Source organism: Aphelocoma coerulescens, chromosome 26 (assembly GCF_041296385.1).
Source record: "Aphelocoma coerulescens isolate FSJ_1873_10779 chromosome 26, UR_Acoe_1.0, whole genome shotgun sequence".
Lineage (NCBI taxonomy): Eukaryota > Metazoa > Chordata > Aves > Passeriformes > Corvidae > Aphelocoma > Aphelocoma coerulescens.
The window spans coordinates 3,911,604-3,935,331 of NC_091039.1; the positions used below are offsets into that span (position 1 = coordinate 3,911,604).

A 23,728-nucleotide genomic window follows, 5' to 3' on the forward strand; every position below is an offset into this window, starting at 1 on the left:
GCCTCGCTGTGCTCAGCCTCTTCTTTCCCCAGTGGGGGCTCTGTTAGACCTGTGTTGTCCCCATCACGGGCTCGTGGCAGCTCCCAATTCTCACACCACCCTGAGGGATTTCTGGTGTTTATTCCAGTTTGCACAAAGAAGGGAGCTTTCCCTGAAAGGCTCCCCATCATCAACACTTTACACTATTTCTGCATTATACCAAACACAGCAGCATTCCTTGATTACAAATTTCGTAACTTTTAATTAGTATCCAACCCCCTATTTAAGATTTCTCTCCCTTCCCGTGCTCATCACTCCCCAGGTGCAGTTCTCTTTGTTTGAGGTTGGGGTCTGCAGTAGGGGGTCAGTGGTTGTGATCCCCACTGCTGGAATTAATTCCCTTTCTCCAGTTCCTGCTCACTCTTGGTGCCTTTGAGCCACACGGCCCCTTCCTCTTGGGGTTGTGGTCTCTTAAAAGATCAGCCAAGTGCACGATGCTCGTGATGCAGTTACTCACCCAGGACTGCCCAGCTGCAGCTACTCATTAACAACTTTTTTAAAAAGTACAAAGTTTGACTTAACCCCCTTTTCAAATCTCGAGGGGCTCGGTGTCATTCCCACTTTCAAAACTACAGGCTGCGGGTTCTCTGTCGTTCCCCCCTTTAGAGCCCCGTGGGTCGGTGTCGTTCCCTGTCTGAAGCCCCGGGATGCGGGCTCGGTGCCGTTCCCCCTTGGAGCCCCGGCTGCGGGTTTCGTGTCATTCCCTCTTTCAAGCCCCGTGGTTCACCTGTGCTGCCGTTCCCCGTCTAAAGCCGCGGGCTGCGGGCCCGGTGCCGTTCCCCGCTCGGAGCCGCGGGCTCCGTGTCGTTCCCCCTTGTGAAAGCTCCGGGATGCGGGACCAGCGCCGTTCCCCGTTTAAAGCCCCGTGGTTCGGGCTCGGTGCTGTTGCCGGTTCGGAACCGCCGTGTCCATCCCGTGTCCCGCCCGTGTCCATCCCGTGTCCCGGCGTTCCCCTCCCGTGTCCCTCCCCTGTCCCGCCCGTGTCCATCCCGTGTCCCTCCCGTGTCCCTCCCGTGTCCATCCCGTGTCCATCCCGTGTCCCGCCCGTGTCCATCCGGTCTCCCGCCCGTGTCCATCCCGTATCCCTCCCGTGTCCATCCCGTGTCCATCCCGTATCCCTCCCGTGTCCATCCCGTGTCCCACCCGTGTCCCTCCCGTATCCCTCCCGTGTCCCTCTCGTGTCCATCCCGTATCCCTCCCGTGTCCCTCCCGTGTCCCGCCCGTGTCCCGCCCGTGTCCATCCCGTATCCCTCCCGTGTCCATCCCGTGTCCATCCCGTATCCCTCCCGTGTCCCCCCCGTGTCCCTCCCGTGTCCCACCCGTATCCCGCCCGTGTCCCGCCCGTGTCCCGCCCGTGTCCCTCCCGTATCCCTCCCGTGTCCCTCCCGTATCCCTCCCGTGTCCCTCCCGTGTCCCGCCCGTGTCCCTCCCGTGTCCATCCCGTATCCCTCCCGTGTCCCGCCCGTGTCCCTCCCGTGTCCCGCCCGTGTCCCTCCCGTGTCCATCCCGTATCCCTCCCGTGTCCCGCCCGTGTCCCTCCCGTGTCCCGCCCGTGTCCCTCCCGTGTCCATCCCGTATCCCTCCCGTATCCCTCCCGTATCCCTCCCGTGTCCCCCCCGTGTCCCGCCCGTGTCGCGCCCGTGTCGCGTGTGCGGAAGCGGCGCGGGCGGTGACGCGCGGGCGGGAGGCGGAAGCGGCGCGGGGCGATCGCGGGGCGGCGGCGGCGGCGGGGCCGGGCCGGGCCCGGCGAGGCCGCGGGGCCATGACCGAGTACAAGCTGGTCGTGGTGGGCGCCGGCGGCGTGGGCAAGAGCGCGCTGACCATCCAGCTCATCCAGAACCACTTCGTGGACGAGTACGACCCCACCATCGAGGTGCGCGGGGCCGCGGGTGCGGGACCGGGTGCGGGCTCAGAGCCGCGGGACGAGAAAGGCGGGGGAAAGAGAACTCCCCTGGGCCGGGGGCTCTGCCCGTGCCGGGCGGGCGGGGATGCGCCGCGAGGTCCCTGCAGCCCAGCCCGGCCCGGGGCTCTGGGAGCGGTTCCTCCCCCGTTCTGCCTCGGGCTTCCTAAAGCAGCCAAAGGCGAGCAAAAAGGCCACCGCGGGTCTGTGCAGGGCGTAGGTTCTGCTCACGGTGAGGGAATTTATGATACTCTTTGTTTTTTTCCTTCTCCTATTGAGGATTTTCTTTAAAGCAACAGGAGTTCTGTGTTTTGTAACAAAGGATGAGAGAGGGCTTAGAGTCTCATTTAAAATGTGATTGTTTGAGTATGGTTTAAAATGTGATTGTTTGGGTAATATTTAAAATATTATAGTTTTAGATACTGGTGGTTGTTCATCAGACGTGGATGAGAATCACAAAATCCAGACAAGTTTGGGTTAGAAGAGACCTTAAAGCTCGTCTCTTTTCACCCCCTGCCATGGGCAGGGACACCTCCCACTGTCCCAGGTTGCTCCAAGCCCCATCCAGCCTGGCCTTGGACACTTCCAGGGATCCAGGTGCAGCCACAGCTGCTCTAGAACAGCTGGAAAAGCTCCTTTCTCACTCCTACCCGTGTTTTTATTATTATTTTTATTTTTCATCCCTACGCCCTGGGGTGGACAGGAGCAGTGCAGCGCTCACCCCAGGTCCCCGTGTGTTGCAGGACTCGTACCGGAAGCAGGTGGTGATCGATGGCGAGACGTGCCTGCTGGACATCCTGGACACGGCGGGGCAGGAGGAGTACAGCGCCATGAGGGACCAGTACATGAGGACAGGGGAAGGCTTCCTCTGCGTGTTCGCCATCAACAACAGCAAATCCTTCGCCGACATCAACCTCTACAGGTACAGCTGGGGCTGCCCCATGGGCAGCGGGGACGGGCAGGGACAGCGGCAGAATGAAGCACTGAGGTGACTCAGTGAAGGCTCAGTAACAGACAAATATTAAATCTCTCACTGCTTTCAGAAAGTTCTGTCACTGTTCTGTGCCAGGATGTAGAATCACAGACAGGGCTGGGTTGGAAGAGACTTTAAAGCTCATCCAGTGCCACCCCCTGCCATGGACAGGGACACCTTCTACTGTCCCAGGCTGCTCCAAGCCCTTGGACACTGCCAGGGATGGGGCAGCCACAGCTCCTCTGGGCACCCCGTGCCAGGGCCTCAGCACCACCTTTAGTCAGTTAAGACTGGGACAATTTTTAGGGTTGTTGTGTTATATCATCAATCCATATAAATATCTCCAAGGGGTGCCAGGAGAACGGTGTCAGATGCTTTTCTGTGGTGCCCAGCAACAGGACAAAGAGCAATGGCCATAAACTGAACCACAAGAAGTTCCACCTCAACATGAGGAAAAACTTCTTTCCATGAGGGTGGCAGAGCATTGGAACAGCTGCCCACAGAGGTCGTGGAGTCTCCCTCTCTGGAGATATCCCAAACCCACCTGAATGTGTTCCTGTGTCACCTGCTCCAGGTGACCCTGCCTTGGCAGGGGGTTGGGCTGGGTGATCTCCAGAGGTCCCTTCCAACCCCAGCTGTTCTGGGATTCTTTGATCAGATGCCATTTACAGCTACAGAATGGCATCTCTAGGAAAATGGGTGAGAAATCCAGAGTGGAGTTATCCATGGACAGAAAATGAAGTGTACAAAGTGCTTGGCCATCCCGCTGCCCCCCGAGGTCCTGCTCAGCTTTAGTATGTTTGAATATTGAACTAAACCAGTTTTTATATTTAGAAAATAGTTCCTAACTTTTTTTTTTTAAATCTGTCTTCCTAAAGAGAACAGATCAAGAGAGTGAAGGACTCGGATGATGTGCCCATGGTGCTGGTGGGGAACAAGTGTGATCTGCCCACGAGAACAGTGGACACAAAACAGGCCCAAGAATTGGCAAAAAGCTACGGAATCCCCTTCATAGAGACCTCTGCAAAAACGAGACAGGTGAGGGGCTCCCCCAGGGTCTGACTTCTTCCTGGGAAATGCAGGAATGACATTTTTCCATATGCTTTTGCCTTATTTACAGGAGAAACATTTTTCAACCCCTTTACAGTTTTTAGCTTCTATTTCCCCACTCACTCTTAGCTTGAAAGAGTTCTGGGTTGGGCCAGCACAGGAATTGCTTCAGACTCGTCCTGACTTCCTTTCAAGTGGGTCATGTTGATAAATAAAATAGAGAATAAAAACATTTCAACTCCTCTGAAGTTACTAAATAAAACTTAAAAGCTAACTAGGAAAAAAATACTCAAAATAATAAATATAACTAAAACAAATAAATATAGAGATAAAGAGACTGACAGTGGTTTTGTGGAAAATTATGTAATAAGAAAAAATAGCACATGCCCAAAAAAAAGTTCCAAAAACCCCCACCTTTAATACTGAAACATTCAATAAATACAACCACCAAAACCCCCTCTTAATAAATCTCCAAAACCATAGAAAAACTCCCAATAAGAAACAAATGCCTGCAAAATAATTCTGAAAAAATAATACTTATGTATTAAATAAAAATCACATTTTAATTACAATAAATAAATACCTTATTATAAAGTCTCACAGAACACACAGAACAAAAAGAAACCCACCTACTTTATACTGCTTCAAATGATGCTAAAAAACTGATTCCAGCCAATTCCAGCATCATTCAGTGTTGGCAGGAAGAGCAGCAGAGTTTCAGCTGCTCTCACTGGGGAGTGTCAGAGGCTCAGCTCGCTCACCCCAGACCTGCTTGGCTCTCTTGGCTCCTTAATGAAAGGCAATTAGCAGATTATGTTTGCAGACAGAATTCCCCAGACTGGACTAATGGGCTTCTCCAGTGCCTCCTTGGCCACGTGTCCAGCCAGCCCTGCTCTGCCCGAGCAGGAGAACAGAGCAGGGAAGGTGCAATTATTGAACAGCAGCCAGAAAATCCTAAAGAATTGAACTCTAAGAATTCTGAAACGGAGCTGATAAGGCAAGGAGTAGCTTGTTTTCTGCATGGAACCTCCCTCAGATACAGTTTTCCATGTTTGTTTTAATGGTTATTACCCCAGGAGGGGTCAGGACTGTAAGGAGAGGGTTTGGGGCATCAGTGTGAGTTTCATCCTCTTAGGAACCATGGGGTGAGTTGGGTGCTGCTCTTCCTATAGAATTGTGTCTTTCAAATCCATTAAGGGGTTCTGGCATGGACAGATCAGTGATTTCAAAAGCTTCAGGGAAGGAAATACCTGACCTTGTGTTTGCCTTCAGGGTGTGGAAGATGCTTTTTACACTCTGGTGAGAGAGATCCGGCAGTACCGGATGAAGAAGCTCAACAGCAGCGAGGATGGGAACCAGGGCTGCATGGGACTGTCCTGCCTTGTCATGTGAAAAGGTGAGCTGGAATTCCACTTCTCCACTGGCTTCTTGTCTCTTTGCCTTCCAGCAGTTGCTATGTGTGGCTTAGAAATGCTGGTTGCTGTAGGTGGGGTTTTCTCCTATCACACAACCTATTGATTCCCAGAGATTTGGATCCTGCAATGTATTAATTCTCAAAAAAGAATAATTCCCCTCTAAGTTGGTGACAAAGCTTAAGAAAAGGAATTTTCATTCACATCACATGGATGGAACAAGATGATCTCTAAGGTTGCTTCCAACCCAAAACATTCCATGATTTCCGCTGATTTCAATGGTGTGATTTTCTGTATCATTCCTTTCCATCTCCTTCCTTTGGGAAACCATTTAGGCTGTTGGAGAACATGTAATTTCTGAAGAAACACCTTGAAAGAGGGCTGTGCACAGTTGTGCTGCTGAGTGATTGACTCCTGCACAGCTTTCCTCGAGCTGTGTTCCCTTGGAATGGGCTCATTCCAGGATTAACCAAATAAAGTGGTGCAAGTAATGAAATCTGAGTTCCCAACTGAGTGAAATTCCTTTCAGCAGTTCCCTAAAAGATGTTGCTCATGACTGTGAAAACAGACAGACCAGCTCAGGACTGGCACTGCTGCACTGCACACCCACCCCAGAGTGGGACAGAGCTAATTAGTGCTAATTGGAGGTGCCTTTCTGTTCTAGATGCCAAGAAAACGTGGTTCAGGTGCAGCTGCTGGACGAGCCTCGATCTGTGCTGCCTCTCCTGCTGATGCCCTGCAGTGTTTTGGTGCCAGTGACAGACTCTGGGCACCAGAGTTAATTAGCACAAGGTCCTTTTTCGTGCTCCATCTGAAGAGAACATCCATGGCATCTACCTCCCTGCTCAGCTCACGGAGCAGCAGCATCTCTGGATGTGCTGGGATTCTTTTCTCACTGTGTTACCTGGGTTTGTTCAAGAAGAAAACCAGTCACAAAAGTGAACTATAGAGACTAAATGCTGTGAAAAAGATGACACTTTACCTCTAGAGTAAAAGCTAGAAGTGCTGTGTGTCCCCTGTCTGTTGGATTCCGTGCAGTGCTGTCAGAGGAGTGGCACAGTAATGTCACACGGGGTTGTGCCACCAGGAGTGCCCCTGTCCCCTCTCAGATGGGTGTCTGCTCTCTGTGCACCTGTACAGCAAAGTGCAACATCTCCAGTGCCAGGAGTGCCACCTACCTGATCCTCCATTTCTGTAATAAAAAGGAAAACCTTTCCTAACTAAGTGCCTGTTTGCTAAGAAGATTTGAAGTTGTCCCTTGGGTTGAGGAAAACCCCAAGGACTGGAATTTCTTGGGAGCTCATTGTCTCAAGCAGGCAAGTGTGGTGTGGGTGATCTGTGCCTGACAGGATCCTCCAGCAGGAATTTGGGGGCTGGAAGGTCCAGCAGGCGCTTGTGAGACTCTTGGACAAGGGAGGGGACACACTGCATCTGTGTTTTACTTTCTTTGTGGGTGGAACAGTTTATATTCTGTATTGTTTTCCTGTAGCATTCAGATCTCTTCCAAGTTGGACCAAACTTGTCAGCTGTTCATTTTTAACATGAACTGCCAACATTTCTGGGCAGCTTCTCACTAATTAATCTGGTAACTGGAGGTTGCTTTGGACAGCTGCTATTCAGCTCTCTCTGTAACTTGCAAATTGTTTTATTCTGAATTATTTTCTTACGGCAGACTGTAAAGAGTCTCTTCAAAATGTCTCTAGACTGTAAAATGTAGTTGGAGTTTCCTTGTCAGGGAAGGAGTGTGGGGGGTTGGGGTGACTCTGTCAGGGGTGCAGAAAGTGGCTGCCCCTGGATCCCTGGAAGTGTCCAAGGCCAGGCTGGACGGGGCTTGGAGCAGCCTGGGACAGTGGGAGGTGTCCCTGCCCAGGGCAGGGGCTGGAATGAGATGGGCTTTAAGGTCCTTTCCAACCCAAACCATTCTGGGATTCTGTGCTGGAGGGGAGAAGGCCGAGAGCCGCCACAGACACCTGAGCCAGCTTCTGATTGCAGCATCCCTGCAAAATGAGGAAGGAAATGAGTTCAGTGATGGCTTCAGAGAAGGTGTGGGACAGACTGATGGGAATTCTGGGCTCACTCTGACAGCCTCCAGCTGAGGGAATTGTGAGCTGAGCGAGTTCTTCCCAGAACAAAACATCCTCCCCTCATCACTTGGGCTGCCCAGGTGTGGTCACTGCTGCGAAACCTCCAGTGCTCCTTGGAATGCCCTGTCCTTCCCTGGTCCTTGTGCTGCTGGAATTGGGTTCTGCTCCGTGTGCTCAGGCAGGAGAGCAGAATTCCCAGCTCCTCTGATGGAGGAGGAAGGAGCCTTCAGCCAACAGAGGGAGCGTTCGGTCAGTGCCAGACCAGCGGAGCAGGGGAATTGCAGGAGGCTCAGTTTCGGTTTGTTGGTGTCACTCACACATCTTCATTTGGAGTGCTCAGTTTCAAGTGGACATTAGAAATCAGTAAACAGAGAGAGAAGAATGTTTTCCTTTTAATATTGCTTCCTTCACTACTTACATCCTTCATTCTCTTCTGGGAATTAAGAGGCTCAGTCTGCATCACATTTTCTTTATCTGTGATAATCCTTATAAATACTTTTCTCAATTTATTTTAACTTTGACTGATGTGACACTGATAAGAATTAAACCCACAAAAATTTTAACATAAAATATTATTTTCCAGCACCATACACACAGTGGTGGCCAGAATTGTGGGGACCATTGGCTGTGGCTTGGGTTCAGTTTGTTTGATGTTGCCCAGAGAAGCTGTGGCTGCCCCATCCCTGGAAGTGTCCAAGGCCAGGTTGGAACACCCTGAGGTAGTGGGAGGTGTCCCTGCCCATGGCAGGGGTGGCACTGGATGAGCTTTAAGGCCCCTTCCCACCCAAACCATCCCATGACTGATCTCATGCTGCAGGTTAAACGTGACAGAGCTGCCACCACTGCACAGCCAGGGCTGAGAAAGCTTTGTCAGGGAGAGTTTTCTGTGAAAGCCTTCCCTGTGGCAGGAGATGAGTGGCTGCTCCTGAAGAGATGTGTGACACATGGGTGCCCAGTTAATGAAAACACCCCTGGAAAATGAGAAAAAGCTTTTGGGATGCACATCTGGTCACGTAGAGCCAGCAGGAAGGAGTAATGTGGAGTTTGTAAGGATGTTGAACGGTGACATTCTGTCATCCAGGTCCGTGGATGGGGCTGATTTCTTGGGAAATGCAGGAGTTTGTTTCCTGGCAAGCAGGGTTGCCCAGAGCACAGCTGCCTGTGGCCATGGGAAGCCTCTGGCATTTGATATTTGAAGGCTGTGTGGTCAGTCTGGAGAATTATTTGGATGCAGGTTCATCACAGCAATGCTCCACACTGCCCAGCATGCTCTGGGTGTCATTACAATGTACCAGCTGTAGCTCCAAAAGCTGGGAATTCTCAGAAACGTGTGGGAACTGACTGGAAAATGCATCTGCTTTCTCTTTGCTATTCTCTTTCTCTTGGGCTCTATAGAACCTGAAAAGGAAAAAAGCCCTGGTGAGGATGGGTCTGTATTTATGCCACCTTTGGAACCTTTAGAGGGATTTTTAGGATTTTTCCAGTTTTTGGGATGCTGCAGAGCTGATCTGCATGGGTGATACTCCCATCTCCATCAGTGTAGTTCCAAATCCAGCAAAAAATCAGGGTGTTGTACTAGTCAGGAGTGTGAACTGAATGGCTGTAATTTGTTTCAAACTGTCTCACAGGGAACTCTGGGTTTGGTGGCAACCAAGAACTGGAAGGACAAAACCCTGTGAACTTTTGGGAAAATGACTTAGAAGATAAGCACAGAAAAGGTTTTGCACAAGACAGGTCCCTGGAAAAGGTGGTTTAGTAGATTTGGTCCAAATATTGTTATTTAGAACAGCACAACTCTGCACTGGTGCCAAGCTGATTTCACTGTCCTGACTGGGCAGAACAGACATAAACAACTTTTGTGGTAAAATATTAAAAAAGGGTAAAGCTCTTGTTCAGAACTTCCAAGTGCCAATGACTGTGATAAATGTTGCTGTTGCTGTGGCTGAGCACAGCTCTCCAAGGAGCCAGTGGAACTCTGTGGTTGATTCTCTTTGTGTCCCCCCTCCATGGTCTTGTTCAACTGCTCTGATCCTGTCCTTGTCCTTGGTAGGACTTTGGATTTAAACCAGGATGTTTAGGCTGCTGTAATTTTTAGTGCAGCTCAGACTTAGAATTGGATTTCAAGCAGCCTCAGGCCTGTGGGGGAAGGAGAGCAGTGGGAGTTTGAATCCCATTCTGAGCTGTCTGTGCTCCTCAAAAACCCCAAACCTCGAGTCTGGCTGTGTGTAACCCCCAGGATGGTTGGGAAATGTTGGGATCTGGACCTTTAACCCAAGGGCTAATTTGTTGTTACTTTGTTTAATTATTTGCTTTCAATAATGCATCTCTTTTGGTTTGAAGTAAATTATTTTGCTTCTTAAATAACTTTTTTAAAGAATAAACTTTGAATTCTTTGGTTGTTTTCTTTGGGTTCTGGGCACGGTATCCACGAGTGGGTTACAGAAAGTTTATCACAGTGCCCTCTCTTTGTCTGTGGGGTGGGATTTACACCAGTTGTCCCTTCTGTCATGGGGCATGGTCAGCTCTATCACAGATGTGCCCTAGAGCATCAATGAGCAGTGAGAGTGGCCTTGAGACCTGCCACAGGCTTGGTCCTGAGTCCAGTTAATGACTTCACCAACCTGTGCATCTTGCTCCTGCTGAATGTCTGTTTGCAGTGGGGTCTCTCATGCTGACTTATATTAAAAAATGGAGAGGGAAGCTCCTTTACTTGATATTCTGGTGGCAAAAACAGCTATTAAGTTACTGCTGTGCCCAAATCATGCTCTGTTAGGCTTTTAAATTGCTTGATTCAGTCTTCTAAAATACTTCCCTGTTGGCTTTCCTCCTGCAAGAAGGCAAATTGTGTCAGACCACACAGTAAGTAAATGTGCTTCAAGTGTATTTCTCCTCAGACGTTGTGTCAGGTATCTGAAACCTGGAGTCCAACCTGGGTTTTGTGCCAGGAATTTAAAAACAGACCCCCAGGAACAGGGGCACGCAGCTCCTGCCACTGTAGCTCCAGCAGTCACTGCCTGTTCCCGGAGGATTCACACCCTGAGCTCGGGTGGGTGCTAAAAACCCAAGGGTTTCTTGGCTTGCTGGGAAAGTTTCCCTGCCATGTCTTTGTTCCCTGCAACAACCTCCCTTGTTCCTACAAACAAGCTCCCTCCTGAGGAGCTGATTTTGGTTGTGCCCTGGAACAGAGGCTGATTTCAGCAGCCCTGGGGGGGTCTGTGCAGGGGATGACTGAGAGCAACCCGGGGAGAGAAGAATTTGCTGAGAGTTTCCCCAGGGCTGGGTGAGTTGATCAAAGGCCCAGCACAGCCAGGAGTGCCCTGGGGAGATCCATGTTGTCCCCTCTCTGTTCATATTCTGCCTCTTCAGGATTTAAACCATTTTCTAGAAAATCTTGCCCCATGGCCTCTGTTTGGGCAGCTGCCCCTGTGCTGTGGATGCAAGGCCAGGCAAGCTGCAGAAAATCCTGCACAATAACCCAAGCTGCCAAATTCCTGCCAGGTCCAACCATTTTCCCTTGGCTGGACCTGGGTGGAACGAGGGCAGCTCAGAGGTGAAAGTGTGGGGTTTAGAGCCACTCCAAAGCCTCTGGGTGTGAATCATTCACTTTCCAGCTGAAAAAGAGGGGGAAGACAGGTTGGTTGTGTCAGCCCTTGAGTTTGCACAGGCCCTGGATCTAACTTTAGCACAGCGTGCCCAGGCTTTACTCAGATTTCCACCATGAGCCCACTCAAGCTGACCCTGTGATTAAAAGGGCTGAGGGATCAAGAGATGATCAGGATTCTTCTCTTGAGGAAGATGACCCCTGTATCTTAAAGGTTATTTTTGGTTTCAGATATGAATCCCAAGATATTGATGTATCCAGGAAGGTTAAGGGCGGATTTAGTCCTTGTGGGACAGCAAACAAGCAGGAGCCAGTTTTTATGGACCTTGAATGAAACAGTTAAACAATAATGTGGTGTGGGAACTCTCAAACTCGGGGATGGGTGAGAACAAGAAGAATTCAGAACCTGAAGAATTTATCAGCATGAGAGGGAGACCAAAGCTGTACCAGCATCCCTGGTGCTGCACCTCTGCAGGTTGGAGGGAGGGAAATTTATATTCTTGGGGAATAACAGGGAAGTGGGGGTAAAATTCCCTAAATTCTGGAGAATTTCTCAATTGTCACCCAGCATGTTCTGAAGTTGTGCCCATCAAATAGTGGGCACATCTCTTCCAGAGAGTTGCTGGATGCTCTGGAAATTATCTCAGCTGGAGATGCTGTGCCAGGTCTCAGCTCACCTCACTTCACTGGCTGTGCCACAAGATTCCCTATGGACAAAATCCATGGCTTGTTATTTCCAGCTCTGTATTTTATGCAGGTCACTCTCTCACCTATTCCAGCCTTTTTCTTGGACAAGACTTTTCCATAGCTGTTCCTGCAAAATGTGGCACAGGAGCCCCTTGGATGCACATGTAATTCCGAATAACGTCTGTTCCAGGTGGTTTTTCTGTTCCCTTCAATGCTATGACCAAAGCCACCCTTTAAAGCAGAGCCAGACTGTGCCCAAATGCTTTGTCCTGTTCCAGGGCAGTTTTTCAACGCCATCAAGAATCGAAGCACAAACAAACAGAGAAAGGCTCTGTTTCACATCAAAACTATTTTATCTTCCTGACTTGTTCAGCTCCACCACTTCCCACCAGGAATCTGAATAAGAAGCTCAGAGTTATCCTGGCAACACGAAGCACACAACAAATTCTGGCCTTTTTCTTCACACAGGAGGTGTTTTCCAGCTGCAGGTGAGATCTGAAGAAAGTTTGAGGACACCCTAAAGGAGTGTACAGCCCTCAAAGCCAATATGCTGGAAACAACCTGCTTAAAATGAAGCCAGGAGGTGCCTCCCAACCTGAGAGCTGCTCTGCCAGACCCAAGCCACGTGTGCAGCTTCAGGCAGGAGTTCCCTGACCCACCCTGGGCTGGACTGAGAGCTGGTCTCTGTCAGATACACCTTGGTTATGGCTCACCACATACAGAACTGATTATCATAGCAACATTATGACACAAAACTTGATAAAGGCAGTTCCTGAAAAGCTCAGGAACAAACTGTGACTCTCTACACTTTCCTTTAGTTTGTTGGATTCATCTGGGAAGAAGTGAGCCCTGTTGGTAAAATCCAGGTTTTCAAATAGAACCCTCCCTCAGGAAAAATCCCTGAACAGCTCAGGTGAGAGCATATGGTTTGTACCTATCCACAGCCCCTGTTCTGATTGGGGATTTTCGTTAAACCTTTGGTTCAGCACAGAAGGCATCAGGTTTAGTCTCTCTTAAAAGACTGACTTCCACAGACCACACCAGAAAGGTGCAGCTGCCCAGGAAAGCAGAAATCTGGCCAGACACCAGGAGACACTCCACAAAATGTAAAATGCAAGCCTGACTTAAAGAAAAAGATTAATTAAATTTGAGCTCTGCTTTCACCTGCTCCAGTGCAAGTGGTTGTGGCTGCACTTTAAATAGTCCCACAGTTGATCTGCAGTCTCCTTTTAGAGTGGGAGAGTCTGATTACAGGGAAGGGAAAGCAGTAAAATTAGTGTTGGGCTGCCAGGCAGTCACTTGGCCCCTCGTGCTCGGGGACACTGGGGTGTGATTGAGGCTCTGCAAACGCTGCTACAATGTCCCGGGTGAGAATTCCAGGTAGGTCTGAAAGCCAAGTGTGAGCCAAGGAGCCACAGTGCAGGTTCCTCCCACAGCCTCGGAGATTTGGATGTGTGGTGTCCAGGGGACCTCACTGGGGCCTTTGGGCATTTTTCTTCCTGCTTGGAGATGTTTTTGGATAGTGCAGCAAAGAAACTGTGTTATTGTTTAAATCTTGCTCTGCTTGTACTGAAGGAAAACATTGTCCGTCCTGCAGTGTAATGTGTCCTGTAATGACACCATTAAATCCCTGTGGAGTGGGTCAGAGGGACTTCAGGGATCTCTGGTCAACCTGGTGAAGCTCAGAAGATGTGGGGAGCTGCAACCCCGAGGGGATGGGAGCACGAGCTGGGCAGCAGGAGCAGGGCCAGCCAGGCTCTGCAGGACAGTGCAGAGGGACATGTGACAGGTGACTGCAGAGCCCTGAGTGATAACAGCACCAAACAGCCCTGATAGGAGCATGTTTGGAATTGCAGGGCTATGGTGTAAGAGACACTGTCCTAGCACATGAAGCTGGTGTTAAAGCCTGGCCCTGCACCATCAGTGGGAGGTTGTGAACCTTCCTGAGTGTAATGTTCGTCCACTAGAGAGATGAAAGGTCAAACTAAGCATTTCTGGGATGATTAGCTGGCAAATGAATACATGGAGTCAGAATTGTGGAGTGTGTGTCCCGCAGGCTGGGCTTTGGGAAGTCAGCAGCTGGTGAGCTGTGATGCCAGAGCTCCAGCCTGAACTGCTGGCTCAGATGGAAAAGGCAGGGGCTGCACCCTCAGATGTTGCTGCCACCCTGTCTGACCAACAGTGAGGAGCTGTGGGAGTGCAGAGTCTCAGCTGTCTGATCCTGTTAGGGAATAAGGGGAGATGTGACCACAGGGGGATGGAACTCGGCATCTCTAAAATGACCATCCATCCTGAGGGCCACAAAGGAGAGAGTCAAGGGCAAAAAATAGCCAAGCCTGGTGCTCAGAGTCACTGAAATATCTGCTTGCTTGGTCAGCAGGAGAAGGCTGTGCTGCCCTTCCTGTGTTCCTGCTGCATCCCTGCAGGTGCAGGGAGAGACCTTCCAGGCCAGCTCAGTTGCAGCACAGGACCGGTACCCGTCAGTCTCTGGTGGTGTGGAGTGAGGTGATCTGGGTTCTAGAAAATGCTCCCCCTTGGGCACTGCAGGGAAAGCAGAGACTGTGTCAGGCAGAAGCTGTGCCAGAGCCTTGGGTGGGATGTAACTGCAGTGGGGTTTGGTTCCATGCTGAGGCACCACCGAGGCTCCGTTGTGGGACAGGCAACACAGAACTTCCATCTTGGCATTCCTCAAAGTGACAACTTCTTCTCTGCCTCTCTTATTTTTCTTTCAGTACCTAAAGGGGCTACAAGAAGGCTGGAGGGACTTCTCACAAGGGCAGGGAATGATAGACAAAGGGGAATGGTTTTAAGCCAAAGGAGGGTGGGATATTGGGAAGGAATTCCTCTCTGTGAGAGTGGGGAGGCCCTGACACAGGGTGCCCAGAGAAGCTGTGGCTGCCCCATCCCTGGGAGTGTCCCAGGCCAGGCTGGATGGGGCTTGGAGCAGCCTGGGATAATGGAAGGTGTCCTTGCCCATCAGATGAGCTTAAAGGTCCCTTCCAACCCCAACCATTCTGGGATTCTATGATTCTTTTATAAGTGGAAGGCATGGAAGGCTTTGGCTAAACTTGTACTTTGCTAATCCCTTTTTAATGACTGATGAGATGATAAGGCAAAAAGGTTCCAACTTTGAGGGGCTGATCACAACAGCTTTTATTTTGTCTCTGTTTTGTCTCAAACAGCAGAACATAAAGGTGAGTATTGCTGGGTTTCTCTATGCTCTGCTGTGTTACTGCCTGGACATGATCACTGGAACCAAGCAGCGGTTACATGATCATGGTGATCCTTCAGCAGCTGGAGAAATGCTATTTCCTGGCAGTGCCAGCTCTGCCCCTTGGTGTTACACAGAATGCTCCCACCTTTTGGTCCTTTGATACAGCACCAAAATATGCAATTTGTTAAATACCCTCCTGGCACCCTGAGTGCTGGTGAGAACCCTCTGTCCATTCTGCTTTGGTCCTCACCTGTGACCATGTCCTGTGTGACACTCGATGGTGAGGTCCAACCTTGGGCACTGATCCTCGCCCTGCTTCGTGTTGAGCTACCAAAACCTGCTGCCAGTGCCCCTGTGCTGCCATGCAAGTATCTGCTTCTGGGAGACGCTGCCAGCAGAACCCTTGGGTTCTTGTTTTATGGTGTTTTGTTGGCAGTGGAAGGGTTTTTAACCTTCCTTGTCCTCCTCCATAAAGCCAGCCCTGTGTCAATGGTGACTCTGGCATCTTTGCAGCACGATGCACGTGGTGGGCTGGGGAGTGCCCAGCTCCCTGCACTGGGTTGGTGGGAGCTGAGTGCTCGGGTTGCCAGCTCTGCCCCCTCCATCCACACCTCTGTCTTCCCCCTGACTGCTGCAGCAAGTGGATTTCAGGCTCCCTGGAGCTGTAAGGTCTCTGCCAATTTTCCCCTCTTCCCCCCCAGTGCATGCTTCCTTCCCAAGGACCTGCTGCTCTCTGGGCCTTTGGGCAGGACTTTTGGGCTGTATTTACTATTCCTGCTGTACTGGGGATATCAAGGGATGTCTCCAGCCCACCAGGTGTGGCCTGGCCTTGCTAGAAATTTGGGAGGTGGCTCAGAGTCTTCTCTGGAGTGTGGGGGCCATGAGGAAACGGCAGCTGAGCACGGAGCTGCCTGCAAGAGGCACCTGCCTGTTCCAGTGGCTGGGAATCACCTCCCCATGGGACACTGAACTCCTGCTCCTTGCAGAGATGGACGAGTCCATGCGCTCCTTCGCCGAGAAGGTCTTTGCCTCCGAGGTGAAGGATGAGGAGGTCAGGGGAGAAATCTCTCCTTTTGATGTGGAAGATATCTGCCCCATCTCCCGCCAGGAAATGACACTGCACATGATGCTCCAGGAGACCAGTGCCACGGTGGAAAAGCGGTGAGTTCCCGGGAGCCTGGGCAAGGAGAGGAGCACAGCCTGCAGCCCCTGGCCAGAGCAAACAGGGGGGATGTAAATCAAGGCCCTTGGGCCCAGCTCACCAGACCTATGGAATAAATCCTTGAGAATCCCAGGATATCTGTCAGGTACTCCAGGATTTCCTCTCCAACTGTTCCCACTGTTGGACAGAAAGAAACCCTTGGCCTGTTCCCTGGGTGTCAGCACAGCAATGGCCACAGAGCTGTTGGGGAAGGAGACTTGGGGACTCTGGAAAGATGCAACTTCCAAAGCCTGTGGCTATTTTGTGTGCTGTGGGCTGTGCTTCTGGCAGCATCCGTTTAAGGTGCTCAGAAATCACTGGTGGGCTGATTCATGTTGTGCTCAGAAATCACCAGTGAGTTGATTCGTGTTGTGCACAGGTAGAACATGGCTGTGGGAAGTCCCTGGCCCTGCACCTGTGTGTGACCATGGAATGGGGCTGTTTGCCTGAGCCTTTCCTCCGTAGCAGGAAGAAGCTGATCCACCAGAAGACGATTGCACTGGCAGTGTCCGTGGCTCCCAGGTCTGTGCCCAGCCAGGCTGTCACTGATGAGGCCAACTCCACCTGCCCCCAGTACCAGACTGTGCCCGACTTCCAGCGGGTGCAGATCACTGGGGATTATGCCTCTGGGGTAGGTACTTCCATGGCTGCTCCCTTCCCATGCTGGTTGCCCGCTCTGGTCCCTGCCTGTCCCTCAGCAGTGCCCAGTGACACGGGAGTCTGTACCAGCTGCAATGGGGAGGGTGTCTCCCAGCTCAGTCTGTGCCTCACAAGCATCTGGCGGTGCCCTGCTGCCTCCCTGGAGGATCCAGAGCTGAATTCCTTAGCAGGAGCCGTGGGGTGCTGCATGTTTCCCATGGGATTCTCCAGGGCGGGCCTGGCAGGGCGGGCCGTGCTCACTCTGTCACATCCTCTCTGCTTGCTCACAGCTCTGTCTGAGGTCTGTGCACAATCCAAGCATCCCAGAATGGCTGAGGGAGGTCACCAAGCCTCTGGCACAGGCAGGGTCACCCAGAGCCATTTGACCAGGACTGTTATCACATCCTGTGCTAATCCTGCCTCCCTCTCCTCCTCAGCCTCCTATTACATTTGTGCTGCTTCTAAGAACCTGCTGGAGGGTTGCTCAGCCTGGAGCTGCATAGCAGAGGGGATCTGGAAATCCCTCGCTGCTCAGGCACTCAGCATGTTCCCCCTGCCATGACTGTCCTAGCTGGGAGTGCTCCACTCCAGCCTCTTCCGACTGCCCAAAACACTTGTTTGTGCAGTAAATCAAAAATCCTTGACACACTGTGTCAGTGTATGTTGTTGTTCCTACTTCAGTTTCAGCCTGGGCTCCAAAAATAGCTTTAATGTTTTGCCCAGGCCTGGCTTCCATTTCAGGGCCAATTACTGATTACAGTGAGGAATGTAAGAGGGGGTGACATCAGAATTCCCTGGTTCTGGCACCAGGAACTTTCCTTTGCCATGCCTGGGTCTCTGCCTATCATCCCTTCCTTGCCCTGCTCAGGCAGAGCAGTGGGACGTTGATATGGTATGATTTATGATATGATGAGATAGATATGATATGATATGATATGATATGATATGATATGATATGATATGATATGATGATATGATTGATATGATATGACAAGAAAGTTGGAGAGGGACTTTTTACAAGAACATGTAGTGACAGGTCAAGGGGAATGGCTTCCCACTGCCAGAGGGCAGGGTTAGATGGGATATTGGGAAGGAATTGTTCCCTGTGAGGGTGGGGAGGCCCTGGCACAGGGTGCCCAGAGCAGCTGTGGCTGCCCCATCCCTGGAAGTGTCCCAGGCCAGGTTGGACGGGGCTGGGAGCAGCCTGGGATAATGGAAAGTGTCCCTGCCCATGGCAAAGGCTGGAACAAGATGGTATTTAGGATCCATTCCAGCCCAAACCATTTTTTGACATTTACCTTGCTGTGACAAAAATCTCCCTCCACCTGGGTGCACCAGGGTGTCTCTTGGACACCTGTGCTCCAGCTGTGTGGCTGCCTTCAGCAACAACTCTCTCGCAGGTGACAGTGGAAGATTTTGAAGTGGTGTGCCGAGGTCTGTACCGGGCGCTGTGCATCCGGGAGAAGCACATGCAGCAGTCGGTGCAGAGGTTCCCCAAGACGCCCTCGCAGTACCTGCGTGCCATCGAGGGCGAGCCCTGGAAACCCAGTGACATCGGCCCAGGTACCTCCAGGCACCCCAGGGGCTTCTTCTGGCTTCAGTACGGGGCAGGGCTCAGGAAAGGGCTGTGGAAGGCACTTGCCCAGGCCTCCTCCCAGGTGTCACAATGGTGGGGTGCCTCTCCCGCTGTGTGCGGTGGGGGAGCAAGGCAGGCCTGGGAGGTTTGGGCCGGCAGCCTTATAGAATTCTCCTTTTGGTGCAGTGTTCACCCCGCCAGTGAAGGATGGACAGGATCCCTTCGACACTGGGAATCTCCCCGAGGACCTGGGATACCATGTTCAGATGAAGGATGGGATAGTTTATGTCTATGCAGACAAGGCAGCGGCTGAGAGAAATGAGCCAAAGGACCTGCCCTACCCCAGCCTTGAGCACTTCGTGGATGACATGAACTTCCTCTTGGTCCTGATTGCACAGGGGCCTGTGTAAGTGCACAACCCACCAGGTCCTGCCTCAGTGGGCAGAGGGAGGTCAGGGCAGCCCCCTCCCCTTCCTGGGAAGAGGGAGGAACCTGCTGATGACACACCTGAATGCCCAAGTGTCCTTGGCCCTTGTCAGCCCTCTTGACTTGTGTCTTAAGCAAAGCAGCACTCAGGGATTGGAGACAGGACCTGCAGGTAAGCTCCCAGCTGGCCAGAGGTCTGTAATAGAGCCAGGGGAGGCACCTTAGGGAAGCAGGGCTGGCCAGCATAAGATCCTCCACCCCAGGCAGAATCTGTGTCCCTGTGCCAAGGGGTAAGGAGCCCAGTGACTGTTCTGCCCTTTGCTCTCACCAGGAAGACCTACGCTCACCGGCGCCTCAAGTTCCTCTCATCCAAGTTCCAAGTGCACGAAATGCTCAATGAGATGGAGGAGATGAAGGAGCTGAAGAACAATCCCCACCGGGACTTCTACAACTGCAGGAAGGTAAAGGACAAGGCTTAGAGCCCCAGGGACCCTGGAGAGGAGCTGTCACAGTGCCTGTCCCTCCCCGGGAACTGGATGTTGGAGTCCCTGTCTGTAGCAGCAGCATTGCTCCTGTGAATGGGAACGTGCTCCCTGTGATGCTCTTGGCAAAGTTGTGCCCTCTGGTTGTGTTCACCTGCTGAGCTGAGCCCTGCTCCCCACACAACATGCTCACCTGAGGGGTCTGTTTACCTCCCTGGGATGGTACCCCAGCATCCCAACTTGAAGCTGTCCCTCTGTTGTCCCAGGTGGACACACACATCCATGCTGCAGCCTGCATGAACCAGAAGCACCTTCTGCGTTTCATCAAGAAATCCTACCATGTGGATGCCAACCGCGTGGTCTACAATGCCAAGGGCAAACAGCTCACCCTGAAACAGCTTTTCCAGCAGCTCAACCTGCACCCCTACGACCTGACAGTGGATTCCCTGGATGTTCATGCTGTAAGTGGTCAGACATTTACTGTAAGATCGCTCTTGGGCCACTCTTGCTCCCCACGGCTTTTCCCTGTGCACCCACACACGTTGTGTGCATTAACATTTGTGTCAGGGTACGGCAGCTCCTGGTTTTCCCATTTTGGGTGGTTTGGCTCAGTCCCTGCTCCCTGCCAAACTGTGAGGGAGGTATTTGAGCCTGATCTCCCTGCTCCAGGGCCGGCAGACATTCCAGCGCTTTGACAAGTTCAATGACAAGTACAACCCCGTGGGGGCCAGCGAGCTGCGGGACCTCTATCTGAAGACAGAGAACGCCATCAACGGCGAGTATTTTGCTACCATCATCAAGGTATGGACAGAGGGGAGGAGAACAGGGTGAAGCTGTGGTGCTGCTGTGGCTTCCCTCGCCATGGTGTGCTCTGGTTTGCAGGAGGTTGGCTCTGACCTGGAGGATGCCAAGTACCAGCACACGGAGCCCCGGCTCTCGATCTACGGGCGGTCGCCTGAGGAGTGGGCCAACCTGGCCAAGTGGTTCAACACCCACCGGGTCTATTCCCCCAACATGAAGTGGATGATCCAAGTCCCCAGGATTTAGTATGTGCTGTGGGGCTGAGGGAGCACTGTGCCTTACAGATCCCTCATCCCTGAAAGGGTTTGGGGACAGTGGGCCATGTTGTCCCTCTGGTTACCAACTAATCCCTGTTTCTGTCCACAGTGATGTGTTCAGGTCTAAGAATTTCCTCCCCCACTTTGGGAAAATGCTGGAAAACATATTTGTTCCTGTGTTTGAGGCAACTGTCAATCCCCAAGCCCACAAAGAGCTGAGTGTCTTTCTACGCCACGTGAGTGTCACCTGCTGATGTTGTCAGGTGTGGGGAGAACTCGCATTCCTGTTTGTGCACGAGAAATGGGGTATTGGCCCTGACGTGGAAAATGGCATCAGTGGGCTCATGGTCCTTCTGCCTCATTCTGGGAAGGCCAGAAGTGCAGGGAGGGGTCAGACTCCCTGGGCTGGCTGCTGTGGTGCTGAGAATTGCTGCCCACTCACCTCCTGGAGAGGTGTGAGCTTTATTCCCAGTCCTGGACAGTGCTTGGGGGGGTTTGAGGAGTGAGGTCTGCAGCCTTGCCCGACCCTGCCCTCGGGGGGAACAGGGGCACAGCTGGGCTCTGGTGAGCTGTGGTGGGGCCGAGCGAACTCACCTGGGCATGATGAGGTGCGGAGTGTGAGATGCACTTTTTTGTTCCCTTGCCAAGCAGATCACGGGCTTTGACAGCGTGGATGATGAATCCAAGCACAGTGGACACATGTTCAGCACTAAAAGTCCAAAGCCAGAGGAGTGGACTTCTCAGAAGAACCCATCCTATACCTACTACATCTACTACATGTATGCCAACATCCTGGTGCTGAACAACCTGCGCAGGTGAGGCCTGGGATCTGCCAAGGGGCTGCCTCGGTTCTTTGACTGTTGGTGTGGAAGAAGTGGGGCTCTCCTTGCTCTGTATTTGGAGCATCATGTCCCAGAGCAATCCAAATACCCCTCGGTAGGAAATGTGATGGACTGGGGGGAAAGCTTAGGGATTGCAGAGACGCATCTATTGCATGCACAGAGGAGAAACGAGAATGAGCAACATGCTCCTAGGTCAAGCTGGATTCTTGGGGACTCATGGTAGGGGCAGAGCTGGGCCTGAAGTCGGGTCCAGCCACCCAACCCCGCCGTGTGCCTGCTCTGAGTGCTCCTTCCCTGTGCCCAGGCAGCGTGGGATGAACACGTTCCTGTTCCGCCCGCACTGCGGCGAGGCCGGGGCCATCACACACTTGCTGGCAGCCTTCATGACAGCAGATAACATCTCCCACGGGCTCAACCTCAAGAAGGTATGAGGAGCAGGCTGCCAGGAGCAGCCCAAGCACGGCAGAGCAGGAGAAGTGCTCACAGCTGCCTCCATGTAGCTGGCAGTTACCTGTGCCTCTGCTTCACACTGACACAGCTTGGCTTCAGGCAGATGTCAAGTGGTTCTCTGGGTTTCTCCAGGCATGTTTGGGGGTGCGGCTGAGAAATGTATTAGATTTTGGGGGGGTTTAGCCTCACAGACCCATCATAGAAATCTTTGTTCACTGCAGGAACACATTTCTGGACACACTTTGTCCAGAAATCACTGGAGCCAGCTGAGTTCTGGTATCAGACAGCTCCTTGGCCTCTTGTGTTCCTTGGCCTGAAGGATTGATTGCTGGCTTGCCCGTCTCTTTCCTTGCACACAATTCCCTGGCTGAGGGCTGGCCTGATCTGAGGAGTGACCTTGGAGAGGTGGAAGGTGCACCAACTTTATCCCTAATGTGGTACCTCTGCTCGTCTTTGCAGAGCCCGGTGCTGCAGTATCTGTACTTCCTCGCCCAAATTCCCATTGCCATGTCCCCACTCAGCAACAACAGCCTCTTCCTGGAGTACGCCAAGAATCCCTTGCTTGACTTCCACCAGAAAGGGCTGATGGTGTCCCTTTCTACAGATGACCCCATGCAGTTTCACTACACCAAGGTACAGTGTGAGCTGAGCACTGGGGCTGGGACTGTGGGGCTGGGACTGTGTGGGCCCCAGTTTTTTTTGGAAGCCAGTGGCACTTGCAGAGGGTGCAGCATATGCTGAGCCATCTCTCCCTCCACCAGCAGAGGTTTAGGTGGGATATTAGGAAAAAATTCTTCACTGAAACAGGAGTCAATCATCAGAACAGGCTGCCTAGGGCAGTGCTGCCTGGAAGTTTTCAAAATATGAGAACACGTGGCACTTTGTGATATGGTTTAGTGGGCATGGGAGTGTTGATTGAAGGTTGGACTTGATCTTGGAGAACTTTTCCAACCCCAGTGATTCAGTGGTTCTGTGAGGTCTGGGACAGCTGCTGCAGAGCACGGGCTGTGCTGGCAGAGGCTGCTGACCCCCAACCCTGTGCTGCAGGAGCCCCTCATGGAGGAGTATGCCATTGCTGCCCAGGTGTTCAAGCTCAGCACCTGTGACATGTGTGAGATCGCCAGGAACAGCGTCCTGCAGTGCGGCCTGTCCCACGAGGTGGGTGTCCTGTCCCACCAGGGGTGTCCTGCAGTGTGTCCTGTCCCACAAGCTGGGTGTTCTGCAGTGTCTCACATCCCATGAGGTGTGTCCTGTTCCATGAAGTGGTGTCCTGCAGTATATCCTGTCCCACGAGGTGTGTGTCCTGCAGTGTGTCCTGTCCCATGAGGTGTGTCCTGTGCCACAACATGGGTGTCCTGTCCCGTGAAGATGGTGTCCCGTCCCACGAGCTGTGTGTCCTGCACTGTGTCCTGTCCCACGATTTCTGTTTCCTTCTGGGGCGGTCCTGCTCACGGCCTGACAACGGCGACCAGTCCCGCCCATGGGCTTAGGGCTTCCCTCGGGCGCTGCCAGCGGGGGTTCTGAGGTCGGTACCGCTGTCTTTGCCTCTGGCAGGAGAAAGTGAAGTTTCTGGGTAAAAACTACCGGGAAGACGGGCCCGAAGGCAACGACATCCGGAAGACGAACGTGGCCCAGATCCGCGTGGCCTATCGCTACGAGACCTGGTGCTACGAGCTCGACCTCATCGCCGAGGGGCTGAAGAACGAATAGGCGGGGGCCGGACTGCGGGGTCGGGGCAGCGCCGGGGCCGTGCCGGACTCTGAGGGCGCCGGGGCCGTGCCGGACTCTGAGGGCGCCGGGGCAGCGCAGTAAAACCCCGTCTGTGAAGCGACTCCGAGCGGCCTGAGGGAAGGGGGCGGGACCATCGCCTGAGTGACAGCCGTGCCAACCAATGGCCGGTGGCGGTGCCACCCTGGGGCGGGATCTCGAGCTGAGTGACGGCCATAACAGCCAATGGGCGGCGGCTCCGTGAGCTCCGGGAGCGTTCTGCGGGAGCGGGCCGAGGCCGCGGAGAGACGGGACGGGGCGAGGCGGGGGCGGGGCCTCACTCTGAGTGACGGCCGCGTCAACCAACGGGAAACGTCTCCGTGCGCT

At 52.5% G+C, this 23,728-nt stretch overlaps 2 protein-coding genes across 4 annotated transcripts; both read left to right on the forward strand.

Moving 5' to 3' along the window:
- The first annotated feature begins 1,716 nt into the window (after nt 1-1,716).
- Nucleotides 1,717-6,598, forward strand: NRAS (NRAS proto-oncogene, GTPase). The gene is made up of 5 exons (XM_068995736.1): nt 1,717-1,912; nt 2,683-2,861; nt 3,791-3,950; nt 5,235-5,358; nt 6,039-6,598. Exons 1-4 carry the CDS (start codon nt 1,802-1,804, stop codon nt 5,352-5,354), a joined length of 570 nt encoding a protein of 189 aa, XP_068851837.1. The 5' UTR covers nt 1,717-1,801; the 3' UTR covers nt 5,355-5,358; nt 6,039-6,598.
- A 6,442-nt stretch (nt 6,599-13,040) lies between these two features.
- AMPD1 (adenosine monophosphate deaminase 1) lies at nt 13,041-23,588 on the forward strand. Of its 3 annotated transcripts, XM_068996077.1 has the most exons (15): nt 13,041-13,126; nt 15,947-16,121; nt 16,627-16,792; nt 18,201-18,363; nt 18,563-18,782; nt 19,134-19,263; nt 19,551-19,745; nt 19,954-20,085; nt 20,167-20,330; nt 20,452-20,578; nt 20,994-21,157; nt 21,489-21,609; nt 22,094-22,267; nt 22,682-22,792; nt 23,189-23,588. In XM_068996077.1, exons 1-15 carry the CDS (start codon nt 13,105-13,107, stop codon nt 23,342-23,344), a joined length of 2,220 nt encoding a protein of 739 aa, XP_068852178.1. In that variant the 5' UTR covers nt 13,041-13,104; the 3' UTR covers nt 23,345-23,588. The 3 variants fall into 3 exon arrangements, with proteins under 3 accessions (XP_068852178.1, XP_068852177.1, XP_068852180.1); XM_068996076.1 differs by lacking the exon at nt 13,041-13,126 and having other exon boundaries at nt 14,881-16,121; XM_068996079.1 differs by lacking the exons at nt 13,041-13,126; nt 15,947-16,121; nt 16,627-16,792 and adding an exon at nt 17,369-17,692.
- The last annotated feature ends 140 nt before the right edge of the window (nt 23,589-23,728 follow it).

Bases quoted from the DNA above. Each gene is read 5' to 3' on its own strand.
- NRAS (XM_068995736.1), top strand. From the start codon at position 1,802: ATGACCGAGTACAAGCTGGTCGTGGTGGGCGCCGGCGGCGTGGGCAAG. The intron at 1,913-2,682 runs GTGCGCGGGGCC...CGTGTGTTGCAG, and splicing joins AGTACGACCCCACCATCGAG to GACTCGTACCGGAAGCAGGT. The intron at 3,951-5,234 runs GTGAGGGGCTCC...GTTTGCCTTCAG, and splicing joins CCTCTGCAAAAACGAGACAG to GGTGTGGAAGATGCTTTTTA.
- AMPD1 (XM_068996076.1), top strand. From the start codon at position 15,841: ATGAGGAAACGGCAGCTGAGCACGGAGCTGCCTGCAAGAGGCACCTGC. The intron at 21,158-21,488 runs GTGAGGCCTGGG...CCCTGTGCCCAG, and splicing joins GTGCTGAACAACCTGCGCAG to GCAGCGTGGGATGAACACGT. The intron at 22,793-23,188 runs GTGGGTGTCCTG...TGCCTCTGGCAG, and splicing joins AGTGCGGCCTGTCCCACGAG to GAGAAAGTGAAGTTTCTGGG.